The following is a 22,353-nucleotide window of genomic DNA, read 5'->3' as shown; positions in this document are numbered from 1 at the left end:
TCCAGTCCATCACACAGAACAATCCCAAGGTTTTACCTGCTCTAGGCTCTGTTTCTTCAGCCTGGAGGATCACAAGCCTCTCCTTCTCCTCCGAGGGGGCTACAGTGGATTCGCTCTTTGCGCTGTGCACGGGGCTGGGTGAAGTCAGGCTGCAGAGCAAGGCAGGAACAGCTCTTTTAGATGGTGGAGATTATGTTAATCAGCACTAATTCTGAACAAGCATTTCTCCATATTCACTTTTGTCTAAGAATTATCTGCATCCCAGAGAAACCTTTAACAACCCAGCCTGAACATGTAAATTTTTGATCTCAGACTCTCACACAGGGGTTGGACCACACTGAGGAGTCATTTACTGCCAGCCTTATGCTGGACAAAAAGCCACCCTGGCTTCATCTCTGGCTCTAGAACTTTCAGATTAATCATTCCAACTTTAAATCCCAATATATTCGAGAGGCAGATTCCACTCACTCGTGTTCTTCGATTAAAACTTCTTGGAAGTGCCCACATATTTTCACAGGAGCCGTCTCAGCTGACTGGGAGGTTCAAGCAATCTTTTTCTCAGAAATTCTTCCTAAGTGCATCTCCCAGACAACATCAAAAGGTGGCTGAAGCTCACTGACCCATTCAATGTACCCCGAAAGTCGCAGGAATTAATCCTTGCAAGTGTGAGCAGGAGTTAATTTTTCATTCTCCCCCAACACAGAAACAAAGGGCAGGGAACAAAAAGAAAAACAGTGTGGAAATAATATAATAGGTTTAGAAAAATAAGAGGCTTCAGCAGCTCCCTCCCTGCATCTTCCCAGCCCTGCTGCTCGTCTCCCACAGCTCCCACAGAATGGGACAAGCCCTGCAATAGAGATGGAAATGACTTGCTGCTCCTGCCTGCCCCACTCCCACGGCCAGGACAGCCTCTCCTCATTCAAATTACAGACCTGAGTCCAGATTTTTGTGGCCCAGGCTTCCCCTGAGTTAAAGTGAAAGAATAATCAATGTCCAATAGAAATGTCCCACAGGGACAGTGCCAGTCCTTTCAGGTGTGTCCATGATGCTTAAAGGGCTCCCAGCCACCTGGCTTTGCTCCAGGATTTACCTCCAGGAATTCCAAATCCATCACAGCAGTCCCTCATTAGACACATTTTTAATATCAAATTTAATATCAAACCAGCCCCTGCTCCTGCTCATTGCTGAATGGGGGGCATGGCATAAAATGATGGGTTGTTTTGGATTTTTTTAAATGCTGTTTATGGCTTGATTTGGCAGTTCTGCTGGGATTGCATTATGTAACAGGGGCCAGAAGAAAGGATGGAACTTTCACACAACACAGATGCCAGCAGGAAGCCCAGCTGGTCTGACATGGCCAGCAGCTCCAGGAGGGATTTCACTTCTTTCTAGGAACAGATCTCAGAATTCCCTCCCTCCTGTTCCCAGCTGATGCTCTGAACCTGCCCTCACCCCGAGGCACTGCTGGCTCTCATCCATGCAGAAGCTGTCCCAGAAAAACACCACCAGGCACAGATGGGAGAGAAGGTGGTGAGACAGGGGAAGGGATGAGCAGGGTGAAAAACAAGCCTGGAAATAACATTCCACATCCTCTTCTCCCAGCACAGGATCCACAGCCCAAAGCCAAGAAAAGGCACCACAGGTGGGGACAGGTCCCCCCAGCACACAGATTTACATTTCCTGAGGCATTCCCACATGCCCAGACCCTTTCCAGGGGTTTTCCTATTTCCAAAGGCCCCTGGGTCCAGCCAGCATTCACAACCACCTCCCAAACGCTGCACACAGTGGCAGGGCCAGAGGCAGCTGAAGCAGCAGCACAGGTCAGGTTGCTTTCTGCATCACCCAATTAATGCTGCAAACACTTGCCCAGGTTCTGTATCAGTCTGAGCCATCAGAGTACAAAACAGCTGCTGATGCAATGCCTTTAAAAGTGCAGAACAATTTCCTATTAAAGCATGCAGGAACGAGGGCTGGGAAATGAAAGCTTTCCAAGAGAGATTTATGATGCAAACTGCTCCACTTTATTCCTTTCACCACTTGGTTCCTTAACCCACATCCTGCCTCCCCTGAGCCCCAGATCCTCCAGCACAGCCCAGCTTCAGAGCAACGAGCCCCTGAATGCCCCCAATTTTAATAAACACCCATCACAATGCACACAATCGCTCACCATTTGACCTGCTTCCCTCCCATGATCCCACTTGAAGCTGTGGCCTCACAGAATCCGCAGGATCCCGGCTCTGCTCATTCCTCCTTCCCTTCTTCACTGCCCGGGGCTCAGCTCCTGCCAAACTCCGGGGGAAATTTCTGCGAGCCCGAGTGCCGAGGAGATTCCCAGCCGAAACACAGCAAACACCCCCAAAACAACCGGCTCAGGGGCTCCTCCGGCCGAGGGGCGAATCCGCAGCCCCCAGGAACGGGCAGGATTCGGGAGCCGGGGGGGAATTCTGCAGCCTGCCCGTGGCTCCCGCTGCTTTCCCTCGCCGGTTATTCGCCTCCCGCTGCTGCTGCATTTTGCTCAGCTGCACCGCCGCTTGTGTTCATCACAAGGCTCCGGGCTTGCCGGGGGTGTTTCTCATCCCATCCCGCCCTCCTTGTGCTGCCGAGCATCCGAGGAGCCGCCGGGGGAGGGAAGGAGCCGCTGCCGGCGCGGGGTCCGTGCGCTGCCGGGGGATGCGGGATGAGCTCAGGATGCTCTCCCCGGCTTTAGGGGGATGCGGGATGAGCTCAGGATGCTCTCCCCGGCTTTAGGGGGATGCGGGATGAGCTCAGGATGCTCTCCCCGGCTTTAGGGGGATGCGGGCTCTTCCCAGGCTGCTCTCCCAGCTTCCAGAGGGATGCAGGCTTTGCTCAGGATGCTCTCCCGGCTTCCAGAGGGATGCGGGCTCTGCCCAGGCTGCTCTCCCCGGTTTTAGGGGGATGCAGGATTTGCTCAGGCTGCTCTCCCAGCTTCCAGAGGGATGCGGGCTCTGCTCAGGCTGCTCTCCCCGGTTTTAGGGGGATGCAGGCTTTGCTCAGGATGCTCTCCCAGCTTCCAGAGGGATGCGGGCTCTGCTCAGGATGCTCTCCCAGGTTCCAGGGTCCCAGCTTTAGGGGGATGCGGGCTCTGCCCAAGCTGCTCTCCCAGATTCCAGAGGGATGCGGGCTCTGCTCAGGATGCTCTCCCAGCTCCCAGAGGGATGCAGGCTGTGCCCAGGCTCTCCCCAGCCCCAGGCACGGCTCCCTCTCCTCTCCTCTCCCTCTCCCTCTCCCTCTCCTCTCCCTCCTGCTGTCACACGGGCTGTGCAGGCACAGCTTTCTCCGAGATGCCTGGCTCAGGGGTGGGGGAGGGAATGCTGCTGGAAGGGGAGGGGAAATGGAGAGGGATGGGTGAGGGGCTCGGCAGCCTGGGAATCATCTGATTTTGGGCAGATTTTTCCATGAATCATTTCGGCAGCCTGCGCTGCCGCCCCTGGGAATTGGGAGGGCTCGGAGCGGGGAAGGGGCCGGGGATGCTGCCCCGGGACACCCCAGCCGGCTGGAGGAGGGGGTCGCTGCACTCAGTAACGTCTCTCACCTATAAAAAAAGCATCTCGATCCTCCCAGGCTGTTCTAAGCACATTCCTCCCCGCCAGGGAAGGGAACGCAGCTCGTTTTCATCGTGCAGAATTGTCCCAGCACAGACACCCCCCCAGCAGCTGGAGGGGAAGAATTCTCCCAGTTTTTGATCATTTTGGAAAGATTCTCGCTGTGTTCCGCCCTATCAGCAATGACATCACCAGAGAATCCGTGACATTGTGGGGGAAAATAAAATAGAAAGGCAGGATGCGCAGAGAGATTTTGGTATTTTGGTTTACCGCCAAAATACCAAAATACGAAGAAACAGCAGCCACCTGATGGGGCAGAAGAATGCATCAAATATTCCATCTGCCTTAAAGGGAGGGATGGGAGCAGGCAGAAGATGTGGCACTGCTGAGGCTCCCGGTTCAAGAGCCAAGCTCCTGTGGCATTATCCATGAAATGCCGCTGCCAAGAGCAGATTTCTACATCCCCCCTGGCAGACTGGCCTCAAAAGCACACTGCTGACATCATGTGGAGGCACTGCTCCAGCACTGCCTCCCCGGGAGCCCCACACTCCTCCAAAAGTCTATTTATAAACACACTCTCAATGACACGCAGCAGAATTGGGGGATAAACACAAACTCTTGTGTTTTTCTCCTCTGCTGGGCAAAGCAACCTTAATTTTCAGGTACACGGAGAATTATTGGTGCTGTGGAGCGTAAAAATTGGCCTGAGAAACGCTGGGGAAACGTCCTGCCTGCTGAGAGGCTGTCAGTGGCAATCTGTCCTTGGCAAATGAGCTCCTCACTCCCACACCAACGGGAGGGAGGCACTCGGGGAGCAGCCCAGGCAGGGGAAGGACACGGAAAATCAGAGTTGGGGCTTCCAGTGGCAGGGGGAGGCTCTGAAGCAAAGAGCTGCAGCTCCCCACGTGCAGCCCTGCCCTGGAATCTGCTCCAGATGAGATTAACTGGAGCACAGCACCATCTCCAGAGGGAGTTCCAGTGGTTCAGTAACTCAGCTCTGGCTCTTCTGGGTCGTTTCTGGTTCTCTGGGGGAAAAGGGAGCGACTTCCCTTTACTACAGAGCTCTCCATGCTGGATCAGCTCCCTCACTGGAGTAATTTTCATTCAAAAGCCCCTTTTTGGCTGCATTTTCTCACAGAGAACTGCTTTATGTTGATTCCTGAGCTCTCTCCCTCCAGACCAGCCAGGGATGCCTTTTTCCATCAGACCCGAGCGGATTTTGGTGAGGAGAGCAGGCACTTTAGGCCATGTCAGGCACAGGAGACACCTTGGCAATAAGATTCCTCACCTGGCAGGGTGGCATCTTGAAGAGGAGACACCTTGGCAATAAAATTGCTCACCTGGCAGGGTGGGGCTCCAGGGGCACGTGCTGCTGGCCCTCGTACTGCTGCACCAGCGCCCGCACGCTCCAGCAGGGGTTCTCAATCTCCTCGTCCACGCTGCTGTTCCTGGGGGTGACAGTCACAAAATGAGGGGAGCCTCACCTGGGTGCTGCTGGGATTCTTCTCTCTCCAAAAAGGAAGGGAGGAGAGCTGAGGAAAAGGAGGCAAGGGAGAGGAGACAGCCAGAAAAATGCCAATTTTCCTATCAGGGATCCCCATCTTCTTAAGGGAAAACAGGCAAACGGGCCTTGTTTTAAACTCATCCCTAATTCTGTGACTAGAAAACTCCAAAAGCTCTGGAAATGCAAGGAAGCATCACAAGGACTGGCTTTCCTGAAGAACTCCAAGGTCTGTGCCAGGGAAACATTTAACATTTCATTTTTCAATCAAAATTACCATTTCAGCCTCCTGTCCAGACTGTTTCATGGGTGCTCCCTCGAGCCAGTATCAAATGGGAAATGACCTTCAGCTGTGTAAACGAAACCCTGCACAGCCCCAGCACCTGGCTCCCAGCTAAATGTCACTGCTATTATTGTTATTGTCACCCCCACAGCACCTTTGGCATATGGGAAAATGGGATTTTTAGCATTATTCCCCCCGTGTGTGGATTTTCAGCACCCCCAGGACTCAGAAGCTGCCTGGAGCAGTGGGATGAGCAGTGGAGGAGCCAGAAAGGACTTGTACAACATCCTGATGTCCTGCTCATGGTTTGTACACAGACCCCGGCTGCAATACATTTATTTTCATTTTCTTTTGCATTTGAATCCAACCCAGGCTTGCATAAGCAGGGAAAAGCCCTCACAGAATCACAGAATCCCAGAATGATGAGGTTGGAAGAGACCTCTAAGATCATTGAGTCCAACCTGTGCCCTCACACCTCACCCAGACCACAGCACCCAGTGCCATGCCCAGTCTGTTTTTAAACACATCCAGAGATGGTGATTCCACCACCTCCCTGGGAAGAGCATTCCAGTGCTTTATAATTCTTTTGGTGAAAAATTTTCTGAAAAATCCTTTCCTTAGGATTGTTCCTCCTGAGAAGCTGAGAGGCCTCAGGAACAAAATGCAAACAATGGTTATCTGCTGCTGTGGAATGCAACAGGTGCATCTGGGATTGGGCTCATGTGGTTGTTTCTAATTAATGGCCAATCACAGCCCAGCTGGCTCAGACAGAGAGTTGGATAATGATAACCTTTGTTATCATTCTTTCTTTTGCTATTCTTAGCCAGCCTTCTGATGAAATCCCTTCTTCTATTCTTTTAGCATAGCTTTAATATAATATATATCACAAAATAATAAATCAAACCTTCTGAACCATGGAGTCAGACCCTCGTCTGTCCCCTCACCCTGGGACCGCTGTGAACAGGGCCCCAGCAGGGAGCAATGAGGTCACCTCTGAGCCTCACCTGTGCCTGTGGCGGAGCAGCTCCCGGCCGGAGTGCTGGACATCCTGCCGGACATCGGCCAGCGCGGCCGCCGCCCCCTGCGCCACCGCGGCGGCCGAGCGCGGCCGGAGCCGGCCCGGGGGCGCTGCCCAGCCCCTGCCCCCCGAGCCGGCCCTGCCAGAGCCCGGCTTGAAGTGAGCAGCCAAGGCCAGGATCAGCCTCATGGTGGATTTCAAGTTGCCCTCGACGATATCTGCAAAATGCAAACGGTTGGGTGGGTGGTTAACGGGGGTGCTGGCAGAGCTGTGGGCGCTGCGGGAGAAATGGAGATGGGGAAAGGCAGCAAGGGCAGCTCAGGATGGGAGGAGGGAGCAGGACAGGAGTCCTGAGCTGGGCACAGCTGACCCCAGAGCTCTGCATGGCATCTGTGACATAAATAGGGTTCATTTCTCACAATCTGCACTGGAGCTGACCCCAGAGCTCTGCATTGCATCTGCATTGGGGCTGACCCAAGAGCTCTGCATTTCATCTGCACTGGAGCTGACCCCAGAGCTTTGCATTTCATCTGTGAGATAAATAGGGTTCATTTCTCACAATCTGCACTGGAGCTGACCCCAGAGCTCTGCATTTCACCTGCACTGGAGCTGACCCCAGAGCTCTGCATTTCATCTGTATTGGGGCTGACCCAAGAGCTCTGCATTTCATCTGCACTGGAGCTGACCCCAGAGCTTTGCATTTCACCTGCATTGGGGCTGACCCCAGAGCTTTGCATTGCATCTGCATTGGGGCTGACCCCAGATCTCTGCATTTCATCTGTGACATAAATAGGGTTCATTTCTCACAATCTGCATTGGAGCTGACCCCAGAGCTCTGCATTTCATCTGCATTGGGGCTGACCCCAGAGCTTTGCATTTCATCTGCACTCGAGCCACACCAGCGCTCTCATCTCCTCACTTTGGCGGCCACAGCTCAGCCCTGGTGGTGCAGGGCACTGCAAAGTGCTGCCACCTCCACAGCACAGCCCTGAGCCTCCCTTCATGGCCATTTCCAGCAGTTAATTACTGGACACATAATTACTGAGTGCTCACTCAGGGGCAGAGCAGTTACTGAGGATTGCCACTGACTTTATTGGCAGAGAATTCTCTTTTTTGAAACACTAAAGGCAGAACAGCGATGCATTTCTCCAGTGGTGCCATCAGCTGTTTGCAGCACCCTGCGAATGTAAATGTAAATTAATGACATTCAGTGAGATCACACGAGTGTTTTCCAGCACGCTGATGTCATGGCAAAGATCAGCCACTCTCCCAGACCAAGATTTCCCAAAACAATTTAGTCAGAGCTGCTCAAAGTCCTGACTAAACCACGCCACAGACATGTGATTGTGCCTTGTGTCTCCTCTCTGTTTCCAGCCCATGGCTTCCAGTGAACCACAAATATTTTTTCCATGTCTCCTTTCACTCTAGCAGGTTTATGTGTCCTTTTGGTGAAAGATTCCAAGCCTGTATTTTTCATTACACCACTGCCTGGCCTTCTCAGTGCTCAGTAGCAAGAAAAAAAGTCAGGGTTTTTTTTTCTCTGCATTCCCTATCTTTTAACCCAAAAACTCCACTAAACCAGAGGGGGCAAAAACCCCCAATTGCCCCACAAACTGACACATGAATTTACTCATAAATGACCTGTTTGATAGAAAACAAAGCCAAAACCAGGATTTCAGCAGCTGAAATCCCCTCCCAGGGCCACACACCTTTAGCTGACGTCTGGTGCATGCGGATCTTTCTGGATGCCACGAACTGCAAGACTCTGTCCACATTTTCCCTCATCTCCTGCTGGCTGCTGGGGTTGGGCTCGATGCCACTCAGCTTCTCACCAGCTGAAGGGAGAGAAAAAAGCTTTATCAGAGGAGAGCTGAAGCTCTGGGCATTATCAGAGGAGAGCTGAAGCTCTGGGCATTATCAGAGGAGGGCTGGAGCTCTGGGCACTGCCAGAGGCACTGCTGGCACTGCTCTGGTCTCATGGCTGGGTCCTGCATGGGGCTCCTGGTGCTGCTCAACAGGAACCAGCACCAGGAGTGACTGGAACTGCTCAGCAAGAACCAGCACCAGGACTAACTGGTCCAGCTTAACACCAGCACCAGGATTGATTGGAGCTGCTTAACAGGAACCAGCACCAGGATTGACTGGTCCAGTTTAACAGGAACCAGCACCAGGAGTGACTGGTCCAGCTTAGCAAGAACCAGCAGCAGGAGTGGCTGGGTTTGGGGCTGTGTTGGGACGATGGCAGGGTTTGGGGGCTGGATTCTGGCAGGATTTGTGGCCCCCTGAGGCACCCACGCTGGAGCTGCCCCTTCCCAAAGGACTGAGCTCCATGGAAAGGGCTCAGCTGGTGCCAAAGCGGGGCAGCCCCACCAGGGAGGAGTTTGAGAGCTGTCCCCACTGGGGCAGGGGCTGAGTGGGAGCAGGAAGGAGCAGTGAGCACAATGAACTCACTGCAGCCCCATTCCCTGTCCCCCTGCCCAATGCCATCAGCAAACAGGTCACTCTTCCCAAAAACCACCCCCAAGTCCATGCCAGCCCTGTGGGAGCTCCCAGTGCCCCTGCCAGCCTTCCCCATCTGCTCCAACGGCCTCTGAACCATAAGGGCTGTAATGGAATTGCATTTGTGATCTGATTTGTGATTGTTTTCCTTCCCAGCCAGCTCTGCCACCCCCAGCAGCATCTGCCTGACAGATGCCAGAGCCAGGGCAGCCCTGCAGGCCAGAGCCAGAGCTGAGGGGATAAACAGGGCCAGATGGCAGCACTGACCTACAATCTCGATGAGCAGGGCAAGGGTGACCCCATCCCGCAGGTCCTGCCTCAGGTCCTGCACTGGCCTCACCCCTGGCTTCTTCTTCAGCTGGGAATTCACCCAGGCCACATAGGCCTGCAGCTGTTGCTGAAACAGAAACCAGAACGTTTGCATTGCAGGGATTTCGCTTTTCTCTGTGATTTTCACAGATCTCAGTCCCTGCCCTGGGGAGCACAGAGCAGAGGTGTCACCCCAGAGCCTGCCTGGGGCAGCTCAGCCTGGAGGAGGGAGCAGGACAGGAGTCCTGAGCTGGCACAGCTGACCCCAGAGCTCTGCATGGCATCTGTGAGATAAAAGGGGTTCATTTCTTACAATCTGCATTGGAGCTGACCCCAGAGCTCTGCATGGCATCTGTGAGATAAATGGGGTTCATTTCTCACAATCTGCATTGGAGCTGACTCCAGAGCTTTGCTTTTCATCTAAATTGGAGCTGACCCCAGAGCTTTGCATTCCACCTGCACTGGAGCCACACCAGCGCTGTCATCCCCTCACTTTGGGAGTTTGCTCACCCCCAGAGCAGGAACCCAGCGTGCAGGAGCAGGGAACACTGAGTTATTTAACAATTTAACAATTGCCTGCTCATTTAACAACCCCAGGACAAGCAGGGGAGGATTCCTGGAGAGACAAGAGCCTCCCTCTGTAACACTCCCAGTGTGGCTCCTTTGGAACTCTTGTACAGCCCCCTCCACATCCTGGGAGCTGCCTCAGCACTTCCAGTGGCCCAGTTTCTATTCCTGCATACAGGGAAGCTGCCTTGAGGCATGGGAGCCAGGAAAGGGCCTGGCCAGCAGCTTAGGAGAGATGCTGTGGGTGGGAGAGAGCAGGGGAACTCAGACCAGGGAAACTCAAATTCGGACCAGGGAAACTCAAACTCAGACCAGGGAAACTCAAACTCAGACCAGGGAAACTCAAACTCAGACCAGGGAAACTCAAACTCAGGTTCCCCATCACCCTGAGGACCCTGTGATCTGGCACAAATGACCCCAAGGCCATGAGCAGATCCCGGTGCCCTTTCCCTTTGCAGCCTCTCTGTAACCCTTGCAGGGCTGCTGCAGAGGCTGCAGTGGGACATGGAGGGTAAACAAACGGATCCATTGATGGGATTAGCTCCCTTTTCACTAAGCTCCCCATGATTGTGCCCATGCAGCAGGTTTTAAGCCCCCATTCCATATGATCTCAGCAGTGCTGATGCTTTTTGAGCCCATCAAAGTCACAGTCTGGTCACAGCCTGGCTCTGAATCATCCTGACAGAGGAAATCCAGCTTGGATCACTCGTGGCTGGCTCAGGAAGGTGCCTGGAGCTGTGGGAGGCAGCTCTGCTCACTCAGCACAGCCTGGGGGACTCAAAGGGGCTGCCCTGGGGGCTCTGGCACTAAAGGGAGCAGAGATGTCAGATCTGATCCATCTTTGCTGCAGCAGACCTGGCCTGCCCTGGGGAGGGGCTCTGCAGCTTCTCCTGCTGCAGGGGCAGCAATGCCCAGCAATGCCCAGCAATGCCCATCTTCCCCCACTGCTGGGGGAGATCAAACAGGAAAGCCTCATCAATGTGATTGTCTGGCAAAAGATTTGGAGAATATAGAAACTATAAGTGAGATTGAAATGAAAGCAAGCTTTGAGATCCCTCAGTTACTGAACAACTGGAAAACAATGCTGTGGCTGCTGAAGGTGATCCCCTTTTGATGGAACAACACCCTCTGCTTGCAGACAGCCCCAAGGGGCAGAGCAGACCCTACAGCTTGGCAGAAGGGGCCCAAAGAGGAGTTTATAGGGTTTAAAATGTAACACAGGATGGTGATGTAATGATTCTTATAGGCTGTATGGAAATGCTGTAGGATTTGTATCTTGGACTAGATTGGTCAGTGAGAATCAGAATATTCAACACAGAAGATGATTTATGGTGTTGTAATGGGAACCTCGCTCTCTTACCCCTTTTACTCTCTTACCTTTTTACTCCCTTACTCTCTTACCCTTTTACTCTCTCCCCTCTCTTCTCTTGGGCCTGCTCTGAGCTGTGCCTGGCAGCTCCCAGCAGGGCCCTGCACCCAGGCCCTTTGCAATAAACCCCAAATTCCAGCCCTGGCTGCAGAGATCTCTCATCTCCGTCCATCCCCACTGTCCTACCCTCGACACTCCTACACCCCACAAGTCTTTATTTTGTATTTTTCTAATCATTTTAGGGACTGGCACTGATTCCCCAAGGACACAGCCCCTCCCAGGCTGCAGAAAATCTGCAGTTTTTGGAGGAGTCTCTGTGGCTCTTCTGTCTCATTTAGAGGAAAATCCCTTTCACCAAGCAGTTTGTTTTCTGTTCCTCCTCTCAGAACATTCCTCGTGCATTCACAAAAAAAAAGAATTTTTGGCAAGATTTTAGTCTCTATCTCTTAAAAGCAGGAGGAGGTTGCCACTGTTATTATTAGTAAAAAATTTAAAAAGCCATCCCTAAATCCCAGAGCAGTTACATTTTAAACAATGAGCATTAAAAGGAGGCTTCTGAGGCAATGGAATTGGGATGGCACCAGGACAGAGTCATTTCACTCCCATGGCTGCTGTAATTGTGCAGACTTACACCTCGTTTCCAGACTCACTTGGTTGGTTTTGGGTTTTTTCCATTGAACATCAGATTTTCCTGCAGATGTTCAGACAGTTGGACTGAAGAGCATTTCCTAAGTTTGTACCCAAAATCCTGGCAGACTGAGGGACTTCAGCAAGAGCCCTGGGTTGCTGCAGAACTCAGAAATCCAGAGAGGGAGCTGTCAGTGCTGGCAGCAGAGGGGAGCGTGTGACTGAACCTCCCAAGGAAATTTATCAGAACTAAAAGTTAAGTGACCTAAAAAAGGCCAAGTGCTGTGAAATGCACCAAGGGATGAAGGGACAAAGCCCCTGAGCTGCCCAGCAGAAACCCCAAGGGCAACTTTTGAAGCTGGAGAGTCCAAAATGCCGCAGGGGAATAACAAAGGACATTGTGGGCTGCACCTTCAGCACAGCCATGAGCCCTCAGTGCTCACATTTCCACCTCTAAATCCACAGATTCAGGCTTCCAAAAAAAAGTGAAATATTTTTTGTTTCACCCCCCCCCCCCATGATTCTGTTTGTTTCAAGCCCCAAGGCAGCTGCTTCAACACAGCCCTAAATATCATTTAAATTCCTATATTATTTCAAACCACAGCGTGGTTTGCTGCTTGGGTGGGCACCATTCCTGCTGCCACCCTGGGAAATCCTCCAGGAATTCAACTTCCAGCACAGGCAGGACAAAGATTTGCTGGGATGGGTCCTGCCCTGGGAGCAGCAGCTCTGCCCACCCCACCAAAACCCTCCTGAGCCTGCCCTGCCCACAGAAATGCCCCAAACCCACCCCAGTGGGGATCCACCCCCGTTTGGGGCTGCAGGCATCCCAGCACCCACTCTCACACAGCTCTCAGCTCCTTTCAGCCGGCAAAATTCCGAAATAAAAAAAGGTCTGGGAACAACCACGGCGCCCCTCGTGCTTCCCCTGCGCTTTGGTTTGAGCCCAGCCTTGGAATTTTCAGGGCTCAGGCTGCTCAGCTCCTCACCAACACTCCTTCCAAACCCAGAACTTTTCAGAGGAAAAGCAGCCTGGTGTGGGGTGTGCTCTACAGAACACACATTATTCAGGATTATGGTGGAGCTAAGCTTAATCCTGTTTACATTAACACAGCTTTGTGTTCCAAAAAAAGCCCCTTTTACCTGTACTTGCCATGGGGAAGAGCAGCAGCTGTGCCTGAAGGGAGCTGGAGCTTTTTTGGTGTTTCTGTCTTACTCTGGAACACCTTGCAGGGCAGGAGAAGGTTTTTAAAGCAAGTTCTTGGGGACTACAGGACATCCCAGCAGAGTTCCATGGGTAAATTCCAGGTTGGGATATATGAGGTTAATTTTTACCTCTCTGAGATTAAAATACTGCACTTTTTGGTGTTGAACAAATGGACAAAATCATTTTTCTAGCAAGGAGGGCCTGCCCTGCTCACTGCCAGCTTCCAGTAGATCCTGTGACCCTGTTTCCTTCTAGAAACAGATCCCTTCTCTGCATTCATTTGATGAGCTTGAATCCATCCTTACCACTGGATTTAGAGAATCATCCTGCCAGGATGAGATTTTTGGGGCTCTTTACGCTGATTTGGCTTTGTGCACTGAGCTGGAATCCATCATTCCTGTTTGATTTAGGGGATCGTCCTGCTAGGATGAGATTTTTGGGGCTCAATCATCCTCTAGGATGAGATTTTTGGGGCTCTTTACACTGATTTCCCTTTGTGCACTGCTTTGATGAGCTGGAATCCATCCTTACTGTTTGATTTAGGGAACCATCCTGCTAGGATGAGGTTTTTGGGGCTCTTCACACCAATTCCCCTTTGTGGCACCGTTGTGGCCACTGCCCAAGCCCCAGGTCAGCAAGCAGAGCCCAGGATGAAAAGAATTCCCTGTTCCTCCCCTCAGAGCCCTGAGCCAAAGGTCTGCAGCAGCCCAATTGCATCAGGCTGAGGCCCTGGATGATTTCTAAGCTTTCTGACATTACCTTAATTAGATGGGGACTGTAATTTTCCGCCCAGCCTTCCTCCAGTTTGCTGATTAATTTTTTGTTGTTGTTCAAGGAGGCCTTTGTGGAAGCAGAAAGCACAAACTCCCAAGCAAAGAAAATGATTCCCTCTGCTCTCAAAGGCAGCAAAAGATTTTTTGTTTTCCCCTCAAAGTTGATGTTTGAACGTGATTCAGGGTTTTCAATGTATTCAGATGCATCCAACAGTGAAAACCACCCAGTTATGACCACAGTGAGGCCAGAATGACCAACAGCACCCACAGGAGTTCTCCTTCATAAAACCTGTAATAATTTAAAGCAGGTGTTGGTTTCCAGAGTGCCCAGCCCTGCAGCAGGACATGGAATTCCTGACTCCAGAGTTTTCCACCTTTTCCTCAGTTCTTTCTTTACCCATTAACAGGAGGAGCTTAAGTGTAAGCAGCAAGAACAAATTCCACCCAAACTCCCTAAATTATTTCTTCCCCTTTGATTTTCACTCCTTGTGAAAAAAAAAAGCCAAAAGCTGCCATGGCCCATCCCAGAGTCACCCAGCTTGCAGTGCAGGATGGAGTCATTCCCACCTGTGCCTAAATCCTGGCATTTCATTAATTTTGAGCTGTGAAAGGGCTTAATAATGCAAATGTAAGCACCTCTCACATGATGCTCAGCAGGTACCTGAGGCCCTTTTCCCACCCAGGCAGAGCTTCTGTGCCAGCTACAGGCAAAAAATAAAGGAAAAAAAAAACTGGCAAAGAGCTGAGCTCTGAGTGCAAAGAGGACCTTGGAGCACATGATTGACCCTGAGCTGTCAGTTCCAAGCAGAGCCCAAGGTCTGCCCAAGCACTGACACCTCCCCTGGTGCTCTGGGGAGGAAAAGGAGCATTGCTCCTCCTTCAGCAGCATCCCCATCACCATCCCCATCCCCAGGCAGCTCTGAGAGCAGCCTCAGCTCCTCAGGACTCCAAAATCTGCAGGCAGGGAGGGACCCCCAGAGAGCCCCCCTGGCCCAGGGTGAGAGCCCTAAAGGCACATTTAGGACGCAGAATTTTGGATTCCCCCTGCCATGACTCCCGTGTGTGTGCCACCCCCTTTTTCCTCTTTCCACCCAAAAAGCAGCTGCAATAATCTTCCTGTTCCTGGCAAAATGGTGTGAAAAGCAGAAATCTGGGAGTGCTCCTGTGCAAATTGCTCTGCAGAGACACCCTGCCAAGGAACAGCCTGGCTTAGCCACCAAGGCAGGGACTGATCCCAACTGCTCCACCCTAATCCTATAGAGCAGCAAAACCTTGCTGAGGAGTCCCAGGCACCAGGGTTTGGGGCAAAACTGAAAACAGAGCAAGGCAAGGTCTGCTGGAGCACATCTGGGGGTGAATGCAGCTGTGGGGAGCCCCAGCTGTGTTTTCTGTCTGTGCTGGGGCCCTGGAGGGGTTTCAGGGCAGCCCAGGCAGGGCAGACACCCTGCAAAGGCTCCAGGGCTGCCTCAGCCCCAGCTGCCTCCCCGAGGCTTTAGCAGGGTGGGGAAGGTGGGAAAGGCTGCCAGGCTCACCCCAAAGCAGAGCTGGGGTGATGGAGCAGCACCTCTGGAGCTTGGGGTGTCCTGGGAGCATTCGGTGCCCCCGAGGGAGCCCTGGGGCTGAGCAGGATGAGGGAGCCAGAAGTCAAACCAGCTCTCCATGGTGAATCCTATTAATCCTATAAATAGCCCTGGGGCAGGAGAGGGTGAGTGCCAGCTCCTGGTGCTGACATCACCCAGCTGAGACCTTTTGGTGACAGATGAGGACCTTGCCCCGAGGGCAGCAGAGCCAGAAAATGACCCCAAATAGAGAAACGAACCCAAATCACACCCAGGGCAAGGAGTCACAGCTCAGGACCTTGCCCCGAGGGCAGCAGAGCCAGAAAATGACCCCAAATAGAGAAATGGACCCAAATCACCCCCAAGGCATTGCCCAGGGTAAGGAGTCACAGCTCAGGACCTTGCCCCGAGGGGAACAGAGCCAGGGCCAGGTCACACCCCAGAAAATGACCCCAAATAGAGAAGTGGACCCAAATCACCCCCAGGGCATTGCCAGGGTGAGGAGTGGCAGCTCACAGGCAGGATGGCACCTCCACCCAGCCAGGGCGAAGGAGGAGGAGTGGGAAATGCAGGAATCACCCACTGGGCTGAGAACCAGGGGCAAACCCCATGGAACAGCTGGCGAGGGGCAGAGCAGCCCTGCAGCACCTCTGCAGCCCAGAAATGGGGGAGATTTCCCCCAGCCTGCATTTAACCCTGCCCTGCTTGCCCAACAACCTCTGCAAGCCTCCCTGGCCTCTCTGGAATGGATTGTTTGTTCAACATAATCTCGGGGAGGGGGGGAAAGAAAATGGTTATTTTGGATGACTCAGTGCACACAGGCAGCCACATCACGAAGTTTGCCACAGGAAATACCCTCCAGCTCCAAAAAGAGAAGGTGAGTTGTTGTTCAGATGCAGCTCGGAGCTCACTTGTGACACATTTCTCTGTGCCCCATCTGTTCTCAAGAGCTGACAGAAGTGTCAGCACATAAATAAACTGCATTTCCCCGAGGAGAGGGAACAGGCTGGGGCCACATGGGCAGAGGCAGAGCAGATGAGCCCCCTCTCTGTGGTTCCCTTTCATTATAAACTCCTGCTTTTAGCAGCCACACATCCCCAGGGCCCCATCCAGCTGTGGGATTGGGTTATTTATCTGCCTGGGAGCCAGAGAACTCCCCAAAAACAGCGGGGAAACACCTTCAAGGCAGGGCAGGCCATTAATGAGCGGCTTTAATGCCCACGGGGGGGACTTTGCTGCATCTCAACATCAAACAAAACCATCCTGCCCTCAGATGTCTGCAGGTGACAGCGTCCACCAGGGCTCTGGCTCTGAAAGGGAAGGGGGGAAAGGGAAATAAAGGGGCCCCAAGTGACAATCCAGCAATTTCGGGGCGCCTGGAGCAGGATGGGGTTCCTCACATGGCGGAGAAAGCAGCAGCGCAGAAGGACAATGCTGCTGCCTGCTCCAGCACTAATTAGGGATAATTGGGCTGCTGAGGTGCCCTCGGTCACAGGGGACGCAGAGGGAGGGGGGAAAGGAGGCAAAGGGACAAAGGAACCTCCCCGAGGCTCTCGGCTGTGCTGGGTTCGGTCAGCACCGGGCACGGGGACTCAATTCCGCGTTAATTTTAATGTAAATAGCACCGGGCATCGGGACTCAATTCCACGTTAATTTCTGTGTAAATAAACACCCAAACAGGCAAACAGAGACGGGCAGGGCTCAGAGCTGGTGATCGCAGCAAGAATGGAGTGAGAGCTCCTCGCTCATTTCCAGAGCCTTGGCAAACCCCAGGTCCTGCCCTCGCTAAACCCAATTCAGTTTTACTTTTGTTGGAGCGTGTGAGGAGGCAGAGATCCCGATAATCTGGGGTTTTTCTGGTGGCACAGGGAAGTTTCCTCCACAGCTGAGGGTAAAACCAGCCAGGAGCAGGCACTGAGCATGGCTGGGGTTCACTCCAATCACTGATGCCGTTATTAATAAATAAGTTACTAATTGTGCTGCCCCGAGCACAGGAAGTACGAGCTCGATCTAAACCCAGACCTTGGCTGGCTAAAAATGAGCCTGACCCTGTGAGGAGGAGGAGGAGGAGGAGGATGGAGCGATTCCAGCCCCAGGAGCCCGGGCAGGCTCAGGTTTCACCCCCAGTTTGGTTTGCCCGGATTCGAGAAGCCCTGCAGGGATGTGCAGGGTTCGTTTTTCATTTTCTGTGCATAACAGGCACAGCACGGCTGAGGAGTCACCCAACGCTAAACTGAATTCAGTTCTTTAAGAAAGAATAAAAACCACTCAAAAGTGAAAGAGAAAATAGCAGCAGCTCTGGGGTTCCAGCAAATCCCTCCCCGTTTTTTCTCCCTTTTCAGCTCACAGACAGCAGATCGTGCTCCAGCATGGGCTGCCCAGGCATTATAAATATCCATAAATACCCCACAAAACTCATTTTTTGTGCCCTCCAAAGAGGGAGGTCCCACTGCTGTCCCCACACAGCCGCGGGATCCCCATCTCTGCAGTTTCTTGTGCATGTCCTTATTTTATTATTCATTACTCTCCTAGCAGAATAGGCGAATAAAAACACTTTAAAAATTACATTTTCCCCACCAAGTTGCATTTCAGTCCCCTGAGGATTCAATTTACAGAAAAAGACGGGGGGGGGGGGGGGGGGGGGGGAACCCCAAAGCAGCTCTTTGGCTGCCTCTCCCAAGCAATGTGAGTCCATAAATCAGATTTACATCCCTCAGCAGAGGAGTCGATTTTACACAACAAACGCTGCCCCACAGTTTGTGTTATTTACCTGGACCTCACAGTTTGTACAATTCACCGGGACCCCACAGTTTGTGTTATTCACTGCAACCCCATAGTTTGTATTATTTACCAGGACCCTACAGTTTGTACAATTCCCCAGGACCCCATGGTTTGTGTTATTTACCAGGACCCCACAGTTTGTACAATTTACCGGGACCCCACAGTTTGTACAATTTACCGGGACCCCACGGTTTGTACAATTCACTGGGACCCCACAGTTTGTGTTATTCACTGCAACCCCATAGTTTGTGTTATTTCCCAGGACCCCACAGTTTGTACAATTTACCGGGACCCCACGGTTTTTGTTATTCCCCAGGACCCCACGGTTTTTGTTATTCCCTGCAATCCCATAGTTTGTATTATTTACCAGGACCCCACGGTTTGTGTTATTCCCCAGGACCCCACGGTTTGTACAATTCCCCAGGACCCCACGGTTTGTGTTATTCACTGCAACCCCATAGTTTGTATTATTTACCAGGACCCCACAGTTTGTACAGTTCACCGGGACCCCATAGTTTGTGTTATTTCCCAGGACCCCACAGTTTTTGTTATTTCCCAGGACCCCACAGTTTGTGTTATTCACCAGGACCCCACAGTTTGTACAATTTACCGGGACCCCACGGTTTTTGTTATTCCCTGCAATCCCATAGTTTGTATTATTTACCAGGACCCCACGGTTTGTGTTATTCCCCAGGACCCCACGGTTTGTACAATTCCCCAGGACCCCACGGTTTGTACAATTCCCCAGGACCCCACGGTTTGTACAATTCCCCGGGACGGCAGCAGAGCAGCGAGAAGAGCTCAAACCCCGCCTGTAAAAGCGGCCACAAACTCCCCACCAACTCCTGCTCGCCGCTGATGAACCTCGCTGTTTTCTCCCCTTTCTGCCGCACGGTTCCGCACAAACCCGCTCTGCCCTCCTGCCGGGGGAGCTGGGGGCCGTGGCTTTACCTCGGTGAATCCCTCCTGCAGGATGTCCAGCAGATTGCCCCTGGCCAGGCAGGCGAGCATCGTCCCGGGGGGCTCAGGGGCTGCGGGGCCGCCTCTGCCTCCTCTCCCTCCTCTTCCTCCCGAGCACAAAGGCCGGGAGCTGGTGGGGCAGGGCTCTCATGGTCCCATCTGTGCAGCCCGGGCAGAGCGGAGCCGCTTTGGGCATGCTCGGAGGGCGGAGGGAGCGGAGATGTCACTCGGTTGTCACGGCAACGCCGCGGCTTTACGAGATGCAGGCGCGGGGAAAAAACATCTGAAACCCATTTCCAGCCGAAAGCAGGGGAAAAAAAAACCCTCACGAAACTATCCCCAAAGCAGCTGTGGAAATGAGAATTTTTCAAACGCGCCATACACAGGGAGCTCTGCGTGGAGCGGGGGGAGAGAGGAGGAGGAGGAAGAGGAGGAGGAAGGGGAAGGGAGGGAGGTGATGTCTTGCACGGGGAGCAAAGCACTGAGAGAAGATCGTTCTGCGGCCACAGGAAGCTGCAAGGCAGGCCACGACAGCTGGGAGGTTCGGAAGTTTGAACATTGCGTTTTTCGATGAAAAACAAAAATACAAAAAAAAAAAACAAAACCCGAAACAAAACCAAACCAACCAAACAAAAAAAAAAAAACCAAAAAAAAACAACCAAAAAACCCCAAACAAACAAAATAGAAAAAAAAACCAAAAAAACAACAGCAACAAGACCAAAAACCCCAAAAAACAACAACAAAAAAACCCCAAAACACAACAACAAAAACAAAAAAACCCCAAAAAACAAAAACAAGAAAAAAAAAAAAAAACAAAAAAAACCCCAAAAAACAAAAAAAAAAAAAAAACCAAAAAAAACCAAAAAAAAACCCAACACGAGAGAAATCGTCCAAACAATAAACACAACCCCCAGCTCGTTCTGTACACCAATAAAGGCTCCCATGGCAGAAATGAGCATCGAGTGTCCCCAGGCTGCCCCTCGAAGTCGGTGTCACCTTTCAGGAAGTGCCCAGGGGGAAGGAAAAAATGGAAAATGGAAGCGGAAAGGGTGAAAACTCCTGGGGCAGGGGCTCTGCCAGCCCTGACCCTGCTGCCCTCGGCTTCCAAAGTGTCCTGCCCGGCATTTCTCAGTGTGAAACGCGGTTAAAAACAATTTTTTTTTTTTTTTTCCCTGCTTAAGTGTTGAAGCATCCCCAGGAAAAACCAATGGCACAATTTCACAGTTTTAGCCTGGCACAGCTGAAATACAGAAAGAAAAGCAACAGGTCGGTTCCCCCTGTACCCAACCCAAAAGGAGGCGGTTCCCTCTCCTCCCGTTTTGAATTATTCACATTTGCTCTCCCTGCTTTTCATAATTCCCTGGGAGTGGAGATTTTGATGTTTTCATCGGTTCTAATGCCACATCTGTTAAGCAAAACAACAGATTACAGCGAGGCTTTGCACAAAGCCTCGTAAGCTGGAGCTGCCGGGGGGTTGGAGCCTTGATCCCGTTTACTTTTGAGCTTCAAAATGCCATTAAATAAATATTTAACCCCATTTTTTAATGCAATTGAGTAGCTTATGCCTGTGCAATTCCAATAAAATTTGGTGGGAAAACGAAGTGGTTCCCCCATGAGACAAAAAGCGACCTAATTTTGAAGGAAAAACCAACAAAACACACTCTGAGCTTCCAGTGTGGACTTTAAAATGCTTTTCTTGACTAATAATTTATTACATATATTTATATTTCTTGCATTGCATGTATTTACCACCTGGTTTTTACATGGTAAACACACGTTTATAGGGGATTTGTAATATAACAAGGAAGGATTTTGAGATTTTTTGGGTCGATCAAGAAGATCTGGGATGCAGGGGCTCCCTTTCATCCCATCTCCCTCCTGCAGAGCCCCCTCCTGCCCCAGCACCAGCCCAGCAAAGGCAAAAATGTTCCAAATGTTCTCCCTTTCCCTGCCAGGCTCGGGTACAGCCCAGCTCAGAGGTTTTCTCATCAAAGCTTTGCTTCTGCAGGAGGTTTCTCGTTGTATTCTTACAGTTTCTTATCTCTGCCCGAATGCCAGGGAACAGAAACCAGGCTGGACATGCTGAGCCATTCTCCTGCCCATTGTGGGGACACAAATGGGGCTGGGGTGGGCGTGGGGGGCTAAAAATAACTCTTAAAAATTAAATTCCACTTCTCCCTTTGTGTTTCACTCCGAAGTTTCCAGCTGCTGCTGGCAGGGGTTGCTTTGCTGTCAGTTTTACACAAGAGCTGCCTCTCAGTGCTGCTTTCGCAAGGAGCCTCTCACTAACAGGAAATTCAGAATTCTCCCTGAATTTTCCCAAGGGAATTCTCTGCCCGGTGATTCCAGCCCAGTCAGGGCAGTGATACCCAAAGGGTGCCCCCGCAGCTGCCCCTGGGGTGAGTGACCTCTGTGCCCAGCCCAGGTGGTGGCACTCGGGCTGGTGGCGTTGCCATCTCCTGGCCGCTTCCAGCATGACCCCAGCCCTTGTCCTTGCACCCTTTCGGTCACTAAAATCGGGGCTGGGGGGATAAAAACAAAAGAGGAATTCCTAGGTCAGCAATAATTCCAGTCTCATACATCACTTTTCTCTCTCGGGTAGCAAAAATAATTTCCTGAGACCTGTGGGGCTGACTTGTTCATTGCCCAGAGATGATCCAACGTAGATGATCCAACCCCATTCCTGGCTCAGGAATTCACCCATGGGGTTTGTGGGGCCATGACTGCAGCAAGAACCCAAAGAGCTGCCTGAAGGCATGGCTGCACTTGTGTCACTGATCCCAAACTCCTCCTGAAGCACCAAAAGGCACAGAAGGGGCACCAAAAGGGACAGAAAGGGCACCAAAATGGACAGAAATGACACCAAAAGGGACAGAAAGGGCACCAAAAAGGTTCTGGGAACTCACAGAGGGTGCAGGAGGCTGTGGGGGGTGACAGGGCCCCGTGCCCATCAGAGTCCCCATGCTGGATGTCACCTCAGTGCCAGGGGAGGGTCCCAGCACTCCTGAGCCTGAGGGGAAAAGCAAATCCATCAGGGATTTGGGGTGGGGTGGGATGGGATTGGTGGGATGGATGGGATGGGGTCTGGAGCATGGGGGATACCCAGGAGCAGGGCTGGGATGGGCTGTGGGAGACAGGAATGTGGGGAATAGGAACAGGAATAGGATCAGGAGCAGGGCAGTGCTGGGGGTGAGGAGATGCTGGGGATGGGGTGGCACGGGGAGAAATGGGAAGAGAGAGCGGGGCAGGGGGGGTGGGATGCGGTGGGATGGGATGCGGTGGGATGGGATGGGATGCGGTGGGATGGGATGCGGTGGGATACCGTGGGATGCGGTGC

At 52.1% G+C, this 22,353-nt stretch overlaps 1 protein-coding gene across 5 annotated transcripts in view; it reads right to left on the bottom strand.

Annotated features, from left to right (window-relative positions):
* Positions 1 to 22,004, bottom strand: part of DIXDC1 (DIX domain containing 1) — a 31,031-nt gene extending 9,027 nt beyond the window's left edge. Inside the window, exons 1-6 of one of the 5 annotated variants that reach the window (XM_071449433.1) lie at positions 21,923 to 22,004; positions 9,132 to 9,261; positions 8,075 to 8,200; positions 6,352 to 6,583; positions 4,904 to 5,011; positions 37 to 149 (exon numbers count right to left, since the gene is read on the bottom strand). In XM_071449433.1, coding sequence (XP_071305534.1) covers positions 37 to 149; positions 4,904 to 5,011; positions 6,352 to 6,583; positions 8,075 to 8,200; positions 9,132 to 9,261; positions 21,923 to 21,979 — 766 coding nt within the window. In that variant the 5' untranslated portion in view covers positions 21,980 to 22,004. Of the gene's footprint in view, positions 1 to 36; positions 150 to 2,167; positions 3,128 to 4,903; positions 5,012 to 6,351; positions 6,584 to 8,074; positions 8,201 to 9,131; positions 9,262 to 19,007; positions 19,375 to 21,922 lie in introns of those variants that run through there. The other 4 variants (XM_071449432.1, XM_071449434.1, XM_071449435.1 and 1 more) reach the window with 4 other exon arrangements.
* Between the last annotated feature and the right edge of the window lie 349 nt (positions 22,005 to 22,353).

The sequence above is a fragment of the Agelaius tricolor genome, unplaced genomic scaffold (assembly GCF_023055355.1).
Source record: "Agelaius tricolor isolate 1412-34295 unplaced genomic scaffold, bAgeTri1.0.p SCAF_29, whole genome shotgun sequence".
Lineage (NCBI taxonomy): Eukaryota > Metazoa > Chordata > Aves > Passeriformes > Icteridae > Agelaius > Agelaius tricolor.
The sequence above is the reverse complement of the archived record's forward strand: the minus strand, read 5'-3'. Positions and strand labels throughout refer to the sequence as shown.